At 54.2% G+C, this 11,980-nt stretch overlaps 1 protein-coding gene across 1 annotated transcript; it reads left to right on the plus strand.

The window, feature by feature from the left end:
- The first annotated feature begins 1,463 nt into the window (after positions 1–1,463).
- Selenbp1 (selenium binding protein 1) lies at positions 1,464–11,535 on the plus strand. Its single transcript, XM_057794218.1, has 12 exons — positions 1,464–1,560; positions 4,356–4,412; positions 4,551–4,663; positions 4,882–5,067; positions 5,662–5,782; positions 6,964–7,146; positions 7,392–7,570; positions 9,580–9,658; positions 9,740–9,861; positions 10,602–10,694; positions 10,820–10,938; positions 11,146–11,535. The coding sequence occupies exons 1-12, from the start codon at positions 1,557–1,559 to the stop codon at positions 11,306–11,308; spliced, it is 1,419 nt and encodes a 472-aa protein (XP_057650201.1). The 5' UTR covers positions 1,464–1,556; the 3' UTR covers positions 11,309–11,535.
- The last annotated feature ends 445 nt before the right edge of the window (positions 11,536–11,980 follow it).

The raw sequence follows: 11,980 nt of genomic DNA on the forward strand, positions 1-11,980 counted from the left end.
GCTGGTGACCTCGAGTCCAAATGTCACCTTACCCCATGGCTTTCCTCTAAGATGAAAGTGGCCTCTGCAGATACCAGATTCCCTGAAGTGTGTGGACAGGGGTTTCCCTGAGTGGAGAGCTCATGCTGAGGAGAGAGAGACTGAGCCCCTGGTTCCATGGTGGACACCACTTGGACCTCTCTGCTGTAGTCCTTCAGACAGCAGCCTGCCAGGATGGAGGGCAGTCCCAGAAGGGGTAACAGGGTCAGGCCTCAAGGCTAATTTGAGGAGCCATTAAGAATTTCTCAGCAGGGCTGGAGAGATGGCTCAGTGGTTAAGAGCATTGCCTGCTCTTCCAAAGGTCCTGAGTTCAATTCCCGGCAACCACATGGCTCACAACCATCTGTAATGAGGTCTGGTGCTCTCTTCTGGCCTGCAGACATACACACAGACAGAATATTGTATACATAATAAATAAATAAATATTTAAAAAAATTTCTCAGCAAGCAGTGGTGGGTTCCTGTCTCTTGCATGTCACAGCCGCAGGCTTAACTACCTGAGCAGATGCTTACACTTCAAGCTAAGAAGACCCACCCCACGACAGGCAGTGTCCCAGAGTGTTTTCGGTCACAGGCCAGTTGGGGACAGCAGCATCTGGTGACCTCTTTCTGACCCTGCACCCAGCCCCAGAGGACCCATCCTCAGACTGGTGGGAGGAAGCCCACTTTCACCTCCTGAGGTTACCACGGTAATTGGCGGTTATAACAGCCACCAGGCTTTCTCCCGCAGCTAAGCTCAAGGCTCAGGAGCAGTTCTGGGAAAAGTGGAACTTAGGCTCTCCCTCCCACCTGGGCTCTGTTGGGCAGCTGCTGTGGAAAGACACGGGCAAGGGGTCTGGGTGAGCAAGAATGTGCCTTTTGGAGCATGGATGTCTGGACAAAGAGGGAAATCTTAAGAGAAAGCTGGCCTTGGATGTAGAAGTAGAGAGAAACAGGTCCACAGCCCTGGGTACCCCAAAATGTCCACAGACAGGGCCAAACACATAGATGAGCATTTGAAAGCACAGGAACATGTGACCACAGACATATAAACACATCCCTCACATGGTATCTGCTCACGTGGACACATACACAAGCATGTACACATCCAGAGACAGGCACACACCAACTCACACCCACACAGACACCAACATAAAGGTACATGCATGGGAACCCACAGGAGAATGTTACACAGGCACACAAACTTAATACATACATAAGTACCCACTAATGGCACGGATGTATTTAAGTGTACACACACACACACACACAGAGACACACTCAACACTCATACACCACACACACACTGTAACTTGAACGGCTAGGTCACTTGATAGCATCCTGGCCAGCAGCCCTGTATAGTTTACCGTGGACGGCAGCCAGGTCCCTCCCCTTGCCCCACCTCTCCCCCAATTGGTTGCATAAATTCCCTCCCTTTGCCCCTTCCCTGTGCAGTCTGCCTCCAACACCAGCACTGGTCTCTGGCAAGCTCTGCCCATTCCTGGCGAATCCTGCAGGATCAGAGTGTCAGCCAACAGCATGGGTAAGAAAAGGGGCTTCTCAAAGCCATGGATAGTTCACCCCAAGACTAGAGGGTCCTTCTTCCTCCAGGAAATGACTCAAAACTGGAGAGGGCAGTGAAGAAAGAACTGGACTCTCATCTCTACCCTGCAGGCACGCGCATAAGCAGCTCAAACTCAGGCGTTCATGCTTCTCAGTCCAGTTCAAGTTCTGAGGAAGGAGCAGGGAGGAACTGCAGAAGTGGTCGTCTGGGAGTCCTGCCCAGCCTCTGCAGAGACGGGGGTAGAGGGCAGGGCAGGGAGGGGGCAGCAGACAGGGGTAGGTGGCAGGGGCAGGAGACAGAGGCAGTGGACAGGAGCAGGGGTAGAGAGTAAGGGACAGGGGCAGGGGAGCGTCTTTCTGAGAAACTCCACTGGGAGTGGGGATTCTTGGGAAGAGCCCCAACATCTCTGTGACAATATCTGTCACCCTAGTAAACAGACACTGGGTCTGTCTCTTGCTGGGGAGGCACAGAACAGCCTCACAGCCCAGACCTCTCAAGCTGCTCCATTTCACCAGTGCGTGGGGAGGTCAGGGTGGCCTCAGGAGTCCACCGAGGACCTGCTTCAGCCCCTCCCAAGTCCCATAGCTCTGTCCTTTAGCCTGTGAGCTCCTGCAGTCAGGCTGAGGCTCGGGTTTGGGAGGAAACGCTGCGATCCCCTGCAGCTGCCCCCTCCCTGGGTTAGTAGAAAGTCCAATGGCCAGTCTGGCAGAGAAAACCCACTTGAACTTTCCCTGAGTTCCCCAAACTCAAAATGCCAGAGACCTTGCTGGAGATGCTTAGGACTGGAGGATGCCCTACAAAGAAAGACAACCTAGCAGCCTGGAGCCAAACCCTGGGATAGCGGGGCAAACCTCCTCTACGTCTTTCCTCTTTTAAAGATGTTATTTTATGAGCTTTTGCCTATGTGTATATATGTGCAGCACAGGCGTGTCTCGTGACCATGGAGGCCAGGTGGCAGACAGTTGTGAGTGCCCTGTGGGTGCTAAGAACCATATCCTCGTCCTCTGCAAGAACAGCAAATGCTCATAACCCCTGAGCCACCTGTCCAGTCCCCAAACGAGTTCCCCTATTATTGTTGTTGTTTTGTTGGGGTTTTGTTTGTGTTGTGGTTTTTTGACTGTGGGATTCGTTATGTAGATCAGGCTGACCTTGATCTCAGAGAAATCTTCCTGCCTCTGCCTCAGGAGTGCTGGGCTTCAAATATGCTTTTTATTGATTCTCTTCACCTGCCCCAAAGATGGGTGGTGGCTCATGCCCGTCTCCCAGTACTCAGGGGGCTGAGGCCGAAGGATCTTGGTGAGTTGGAGGCTGACCTGAGCTACGTGGCAAGAATTTCCAGATGAAGCCCGGTTTCTGGATTCTACGGTGCTGTCGCTGCCTCCCCACCTCCTGTGCTCTCCAGATGTGGGGCTCCCAGGCAGCAGCAGGCTTTGCTCTGGACTTGACTGCTTTCTGACTGTTTTCTTAGTGTTGATGTTGTGTGTCTGGATGTGTGGCTGGCATCGATGTATGCCGTATGCCCAGGAGGCCAGAGAGGGTGCAGACGCCCTGGAGCTGCAGTTACAGTCCTTAGGCACCACGTGGGTGCTGTACTCAAATCTGGGTTCTCTAGGAGCAGCCATTGCCTTAACCACTGAGCCATCTCTCCAACCCTCGCCTGCCTCTGCTTGAGGCCCTATGTCAGGGCAGGAGGGAGAGCCCAGTTCTTGTGAACTCCATGCCAGGATTTCTTTCCATCTGCATCAGCCCCTTCCCTGTTCCTGACCTCCAAGGTCTGACCCAGGCTCTCAGCCTAGAATCCTGAATGTGGTGACTAGAGGGTCAGGAGGGCCTCTCCCTTCAGCTGTGGTGGCTAGGCCAGTACCAAAGGACACACAGCTGGTTCTCTGTTGTGGGCTGCTGTTGAGTAAAGTCGCCCACAGGGTAGAGGCATCTGGCCTCCCTGAGCTGAACTTCTGGGGGTTGTGGGTGGCCTGGTGGGGACTGAACCGTTGAGCCACTGCTTCTAGAGCTGCCCTAGTCAGTTCTTCTCGTGTGTTGTTTTGAGAAAGGGTCTCTGTGTGTCCCTGCTGTCCCAAAACTAGGTAGACCAGGCTGGCCTCGAACTCAAAGACATCTGCCTGCCTCTGCCTCCCCAGTGCTGGGGTTAAGGGCATGCACCCCTACTCAGATTTCTGCTGCATATCAAGGCTAGTCTTGAACTCCTCTCCCTCCTGCTTTTGCCCCTATAGATGTGGTCACAACGCCCAGCCAACTGTGCCTCTCATTACCTGCTTTTCACAGATGAATTGAAACTGAGTGAGATAATTTTTTTTTTTTTTTTTTGATTTTCGAGACAGGGTTTCTCTGTAGCTTTTTGGTTCCTGTCCTGGAACTAGCTCTTGTAGTCCAGGCTGGCCTCGAACTCCCAGAGATCCGCCTGCCTCTGCCTCCCGAGTGCTGGGATTAAAGGCCTGCGCCACCACCGCCCGGCTTCTGAGTTAGATAATTTGTCCACGTTCCTATGACCAGCCAGGTGGGCTGAGACGGAATGGAAGTCCATGTCATAACTCTTAGGAACACAGCCTCTGTCCAAAGGCTTGCCACCCCTGCGGGAGTGTCTGTTCCAGTCATGTGACTCCACTCACCCACCACAGCTTCACACCCATCAGAGCTGGGGGTGGGACTGGAAAGGCCGACGTGGTGAGGCTGCCAGGTGTGTGTCACAGCTGGAGAGAGGGAGACTGCAACGCTCCAGAGCAGCTCCAGCTAACACACTCCCATTGTTTCCACAGCCACAAAATGCGGAAAGTGCGGCCCAGGCTACGCTACCCCTCTCGAGGCCATGAAAGGTAACTGTACATCTGCGAGCCAGCATCCTCTGCTGACCCCATGGTAGAGTTGAGGACTTCAGGCCTAGCCTTAGCCCTATAGTTCACCTGGACTGCCTCCGCCCAGCTCATTACCATAACCAGTTCTCTACTCCCCAGGACCCCGGGAGGAGATTGTCTATGTGCCCTGTATTTACCGAAACACAGGCATCGAGGCCCCAGATTATTTGGCCACTGTGGATGTTGACCCAAAGTCTCCCCATTATAGTCAGGTGAGGTGAGGTATGGCCGGCTGGCTCCCCTAAGACTCCCAGCACAGCTCTGGTTCCCTAACTCCACCCTTCTTTGGCCCCTTGGAATGAATGGCATTGGAAGCTCTTCACTGCCCAGGGCGCTGAGCTAGAACCCGGCCTGTGCTGGGCTCCAAGCCCAAGGGAGTCTAGAGAGGCCCAGCCTGGGTAAGCAGCACTTCCTGCCCCTCTGCACCCAGGTCATCCACAGGCTGCCCATGCCCTACCTGAAGGATGAGCTGCACCACTCGGGATGGAACACTTGCAGTAGCTGCTTTGGGGACAGCACCAAGGCACGCACCAAGCTCATGCTGCCCAGTCTCATCTCCTCCCGCGTCTACGTGGTGGACGTGGGCTCTGACCCTCGTGCCCCGAAGTTGCACAAGGCAAGTCCTCCGTCCTTGTGCTGGAGACCCTTGCACCTGCTGGCCCACCAGTCTCTGGACCAGCTGCCTCCAGCTCTTATACAGGGTCTGGTCAGCAGCAGGGAGGGGAAACCTCAGAAGTTACCTGAGCCTGCTGGGCTGGCACCGTCCAGCAGTGTGGGCTGGGTACCAGAAGACAAGGCTTCTTTTTGAGCGAGAGGAGAGACCCGTCTTCCCCCACCCAGCCCAGAGCTCATGGCTTCCTCAGGCAGGAGCTCCAGGCCTTCCTCTCAACACTGCATTGGACAAGCCATCTGCACCAGATGCTCACAGCTGGCTGCTGAGGATGCAGAGCCAACACTGGCATGGGAGAGGCCCCGGGTGCTGGGAGTGCCTTCAAGAGAGATGGGGAAGGTTGAAGCTCTGACTGAGGATTTAGTGATGGCTTCCCTGCCTTTCTGTTGCTGCTCTCTGAGTTACCAGATTGAATCCCTGCTGTCCTCCCTCAGGGAGAGGAAAAGAAGACAGGGTTCACAGACAAAGCAGGGAGAATGGGAGGAGGGGGTGGAGACTCCTGGCTCTGTAAAGTCAGACCCCACTCCCCACCTTCTCCAGGTCATTGAACCCAGTGAAATCCACTCCAAGTGCAACGTGGGCAATCTGCACACCAGCCACTGCCTGGCCAGTGGAGAGGTGATGATCAGCACCTTGGGGGACCCCCAGGGTAATGCTAAAGGTACCTGCTGGCACTGTGGACTTGGCAAGAACTCAGCAGATAAGAGGCGTGGGGAACATCCGGCTGTGTAGGAGCAGGTCCAAAGCCCGGGGAGCAATGGAGTGAGGGGCCAGGGAGAACTGGCTGGCTGAGTCCCACCCAGTGTCTGAAACGTCAGCAAGTGACTTCAGTTGTCTCGACTATTCCTACAGGGAAGAGGCTCAGCTGGGTCTGCTGGTGCAGGAGATAATTCCAGATACTTTAGGCTGTGACAGAAAGATCACAAGTTCAAGGCATGCCTGGGATTCTTAGCAAGACCTGTCTCAAAATACAAATAAAAAGCTGGAGACACACCCCAGTGATAGAGCATTTGCCTACCATTGAAGTCTCAGGTTCAACCCCCAGTACAATAACACATGCACACACTTACACTCACAACACACAGACACTCACACAAGATGAGCTGTGACTGCCGAGTTTGCTAGAAGGCATAGTCAGGAGTCGGCCATGAAGATATGAACACACACACAGACCTAGAAAGTACATCGTGTAATGTCTGCCTTTGTGAATTCGTGAGCAAACTTCACAGCCCTTGGCTTGATGAGTGTGTGTGTGTGTGTGTGTGTGAACTTTTAGAAACATTTTTCTGAACACAGTGATGTACACTTTTGAACCCAGAACTTGGAATGCAGAGGCAGGAGGATCTCTATGAGTTTAAGGTCAGCCTGGTCTATAGAGTGAGTTCTAGGACAACCATGGCTCCACAGAGAAACCCTGTGTCACAAAAGAGAGAAGAGAGAATAGGAGAGGAGGAAGGGAGGGAGAAAAAGTATTGAGCCCATAAGGACAGCTGGCTTCCATGACTGGAGCTCCACCTGTGGCTGCCTGGGATTCTTACCCGCACAAGGAAGCTTAGCCTGTGGGGAGAATACCACGGGAGCTGTGGCAGCCTGGGCAAATGATGCTTAAGAGGCCAAGTCCCAGAGCTCTCTGTTCAGGGGGAGGACATTTCCCCAGAGTTCTAAGAGAAGGAAACGTTGCTAAGAGGGAGAGCACAGAGTAAGGGGCCCTACCTCACACCCGCCATCTCTGAAACAGACACACGGGCAATCTGAACTCAAGGACCTGGCCAGCTGGGTGGAAAGACAGCAGTGGCTCACCGTCTCCACCTAAGTCCCCTTCCCCCTTTTTTCTCTGCTCAGGGGGTTTTGTGCTGCTTGATGGGGAGACCTTCGAGGTGAAAGGCACGTGGGAGAAGCCTGGAGGGGCTGCTCCTATGGGTTATGACTTCTGGTACCAACCACGACACAACGTCATGATCAGCTCTGAGTGGGCAGCTCCCAACGTCTTCAAAGATGGTTTTAACCCTGCTCACGTGGAGGCCGGTGAGAATAACCTTTCATCTGGCAGGAGCATTGGCTCACCCACCCCCCACCAGATTTCAGGTCTCTACCCTGCACCAGGACCAACTCCTAACAGGCTAAGTCCTGCCAGGTGCGGAGTGCTCACCCGGCTCAAGCATCCTCGGTGCCCATTTCCAGCTCTCCATCCTAGTCGGTGCCCTGCCTGCATCTGTGCCCTTGTATCCTGACTGAGCCCAGCCTCTGGTCCCTGTCCCCTCCCATCTCAGGGTTGTATGGGAGCCACTTACATGTGTGGGACTGGCAGCGTCGTGAGGTTGTCCAGACCCTAAAAATGAAGGATGGGCTCATCCCCCTGGAGGTCCGCTTCCTGCATGACCCGGATGCCGCCCAGGGCTTTGTAGGCTGCACTCTCAGCTCCAACATCCAGCGCTTCTACAAGAATGAGGTAAGACTGAGACTCTGCGCCCCCCACAAGTGTCTCCTCAGGACCTCCTCCCAAATACTCCACCACACACACACACACACACACACACACACACACACAAAAGAGTCTCATCTGGACCTCTCCCCAGACACCCCGCCATACACACACACACACACACACACACACACACACACACACGTCTCCTCAGGACAAAATAAAAGCTAAATAAAAGCAATAAACAATACTAAAAGGTCCCACCCGGCCATTCAGAATGGCTCACACCTGTAGCCCCAGCACTTGGGATGTGGTGGCAGGAAGATTGCAGGTTCAAGGCCAGCCTCTTCTACACAGTGAGACCTCTGCCTCAAACCCAGTCAAGGTCCCAAGATTGCAGGTTCAAGGCCAGCCTCTTCTACACAGTGAGACCTCTGCCTCAAACCCAGTCAAGGTCCCAAGATTGCAGGTTCAAGGCCAGCCTCTTCTACACAGTGAGACCTCTGCCTCAAACCCAGTCAAGGTCCCAAGATTGCAGGTTCAAGGCCAGCCTCTTCTACACAGTGAGACCTCTGCCTCAAAACCAGTCAAGATCCCAAGATTGCAGGTTCAAGGCCAGCCTCTTCTACACAGTGAGACCTCTGCCTCAAACCAGTCAAGGTCCCAAGATTGCAGGTTCAAGGCCAGCCTCTTCTACACAGTGAGACCTCTGCCTCAAACCAGTCAAGGTCCCAAGATTGCAGGTTCAAGGCCAGCCTCTTCTACACAGTGAGACCTCTGCCTCAAACCCAGTCAAGGTCCCAAGATTGCAGGTTCAAGGCCAGCCTCTTCTACACAGTGAGACCTCTGCCTCAAAACCAGTCAAGGTCCCAAGATTGCAGGTTCAAGGCCAGCCTCTTCTACACAGTGAGACCTCTGCCTCAAAACCCAGTCAAGGTCCCAAGATTGCAGGTTTAAGGCCAGCCTCTTCTACACAGTGAGACCTCTGCCTCAAACCCAGTCAAGGTCCCAAGATTGCAGGTTCAAGGCCAGCCTCTTCTACACAGTGAGACCTCTGCCTCAAAACCCAGTCAAGGTCCCAAGATTGCAGGTTCAAGGCCAGCCTCTTCTACACAGTGAGACCTCTGCCTCAAACCCAGTCAAGGTCCCAAGATTGCAGGTTCAAGGCCAGCCTCTTCTACACAGTGAGACCTCTGCCTCAAACCCAGTCAAGGTCCCAAGATTGCAGGTTCAAGGCCAGCCTCTTCTACACAGTGAGACCTCTGCCTCAAAACCCAGTCAAGGTCCCAAGATTGCAGGTTCAAGGCCAGCCTCTTCTACACAGTGAGACCTCTGCCTCAAAACCCAGTCAAGGTCCCAAGATTGCAGGTTCAAGGCCAGCCTCTTCTACACAGTGAGACCTCTGCCTCAAAACCCAGTCAAGGTCCCAAGATTGCAGGTTCAAGGCCAGCCTCTTCTACACAGTGAGACCTCTGCCTCAAAACCCAGTCAAGGTCCCAAGATTGCAGGTTCAAGGCCAGCCTCTTCTACACAGTGAGACCTCTGCCTCAAAACCCAGTCAAGGTCCCAAGATTGCAGGTTCAAGGCCAGCCTCTTCTACACAGTGAGACCTCTGCCTCAAAACCAGTCAAGGTCCCACCTCATATTCCTCACAATGGTAACTGCATTTCAGCATGACTTTTGGTGGGGGCGCTTGAAGCGTAAGTGGACATAGGGATACATTCATTCAAAACCTGTGTGCCCATCCCTGTGGCACACACATGACCCCAGCACTTAGAAAGTGGAGGGCGAGGGAACAGGAGTTTGAGGCCAGTGTGAACAACATGAAACTGTCTCAAAAAGCAAAACAAAAAAAAATGCACATAGTGAGCATCTCTGTGAGCCGCTCTGACGAGCAATGGCGGGGCCATGGTAAAGCAGTCATGCTCCTTGCCTTAGCGGCTTGCAGGGAAGGAGACCCTAGCCACAGGCCCAGTGTCTGCTCTCTCCCTGTCCCCAGTTCTCAGCCCACTTCCTGCCTCCCTTCCCCAATATAGGGAGGCACCTGGTCCGTGGAGAAGGTGATCCAGGTGCCCTCCAAGAAAGTGAAGGGCTGGCTGCTGCCCGAAATGCCAGGTGAGTTCCGGGAGAGGGTGGGGTCAGCAGGTGGGGTCCTGGCCTGGGGAGACTCCTTAAAGCCCTCAACCCACGCCTTAGGTTTGATCACCGACATCCTGCTGTCCCTGGATGACCGCTTCCTCTACTTCAGCAACTGGCTGCACGGGGACATTCGACAGTATGACATCTCCAACCCACAGAAGCCCCGCCTTGCTGGGCAGGTAGGGGCACTGGTGGAGGAAGAGTCTGGGCAAGGTGGAGAGGAGGGGAAGGTTTTCAGGGCTGAAAAGGGAGGAGCAGGAAAAGCAAAAATGTGAGCCAAGGTACTGGCTCAGGACTGTGGAGTCCTGGCTGAGCACAGGGAAAGAGTCTGAAACTAAAGGGGTGCTAGCCAGGTGTGGAGAAGCACACCTTTGAGACAGAGGGAAGTGGATTTGAGTTTGAGGCCAGCCTGGTCTACATAGTGAGTTTCAGGCCAGCCAGAGTTCCATGGTGAGATGCTATCACACACACACACACACACACACACACACACAAATTCTAATCAAGGAGAATAGCTCTTCTGTAATGTCCACACCTTGTGACAAAATACCCCACAGAAACAAAGGAGGAAAGGTTTATCCCAGCTCAGGCTTTGAGCAGGGGCAGAGTCCATGGTAGGCGGGAGGTGTGGCGGCAGAGCAGGAGGCAGCTGGTCACATTACATGTGCGGTCACAGGAGGCAGAGTTGGATGCTGGGACTCAGCTTGTCTTCCCCTTTCCATTTGCTCTGGAATCTGACCCTCTGCTGCTCAGGGTGCATCTTCCCTCCTGATTAAAACTCTGAAATGCCCCGCAGACACACACTCCAGGGCGTGTGTGTCCTCGCTGACTCCCACACCCAGAGAGGTGATAATGGACATCAATCGTCACTGTATCTCTCGCTGTTGTCCCCCTTTGTCCCCTGCACCCCTGAACCCAGATCTTCCTTGGGGGCAGCATTGTTAAAGGAGGCCCTGTGGAGGTGCTGGAGGACCAAGAGTTAAAGTGTCAGCCGGAGCCCCTAGTGGTCAAGGTGAGAACATCGCCCTGGCCTCACTGGCCCCTCAGATCCTTGGGGAAGCTCTGGGATCCAGGCCGTGTGCCAACCCCTTAGTCAGTCTGTGTGTCACTTGGAGTCTGCCCTCTTGTTTCCCCAAGGGAAAACGCATTCCTGGAGGCCCTCAGATGATCCAGCTCAGCTTGGATGGGAAGCGTCTTTACGTCACCTCGTCGCTGTACAGCGCCTGGGACAAGCAGTTTTACCCTGACCTTATCAGGTGAGCAGCAGTGTCCAGGATCACCTCTCCACCAGGCCTCCAGAAGGATCGCGTGGGCTCTGAAGACAACTCAGGAACTCCACCTGTGCCCTACAGATAGACGGCCCATGTGGGCCCTGCCCATCCCAGGAACCCATTTATCCTCACCAAATCTTGGGGTGGGGGTGCTGGTCACTTACCACCTCTCACCCGTTCTTCGTCTTCCAGGGAAGGCTCCGTGATGCTGCAGATTGATGTAGACACTGTAAATGGAGGGCTCAAGTTGAACCCCAACTTTCTGGTGGACTTCGGGAAGGAGCCCCTTGGTCCAGCACTGGCTCATGAGCTTCGGTACCCAGGGGGTGACTGCAGTTCTGACATCTGGATCTGAAGGCTCGCCCCAAAGCTCCTCCTCTTTGTTCTGAGTCCCCCTTGAGGAGCCTGGCCTCACTCTGCTCGCTTGGCCCCTGCTCTCCAAGGCCACATCGAGACTAGTGAGATCTACTGAGTAGCATCTCACGACTGTTGCTTGTTGTCACTGTGCTGTTCCTAAATGAGCTCTTGAAGCCCCAAGAAATAAAATGCTGAGCCTGTCCTCAGAGCACTGTCGTGGAGGAGGAGGGGTCGAGTCCTCCTCAGAGCACTGTCGTGGAGGAGGAGGGGTCGAGTCCTCCTCAGAGCACTGTCATGGAGGAGGAAGGGTCGAGTCCTCCTCAGAGCACTGTCGTGGAGGAGGAGGGGTCGAGTCCTCCTCACAGCCCTGTCATGGAGGAGGGGTCGAGTCCTCAGCCACTGCCAGTTTCTGCATGCAGAAGGCCTGAAGTAGACTCCAGGACGTCGTAGTGACCAGTCTGTGCCAGTGATCCCAACATGATGCCCGAGATGTCGAACATCTCCCCCTTTACGGCCATCGAAACCTAAGGATTGCCACAGGGAACCCGAGGGATGGGCATGTCAGTCAATGTTTTAGACTTTTTTGGGCACGTGTGCACATGTGGTGTGTGTATGTGTGCATATCAAGCATATGTGTGGTGTGTGTGTATATATATGTGTGTAGTGTGCA

This window comes from Chionomys nivalis, chromosome 18 (genome assembly GCF_950005125.1).
Source record: "Chionomys nivalis chromosome 18, mChiNiv1.1, whole genome shotgun sequence".
Lineage (NCBI taxonomy): Eukaryota > Metazoa > Chordata > Mammalia > Rodentia > Cricetidae > Chionomys > Chionomys nivalis.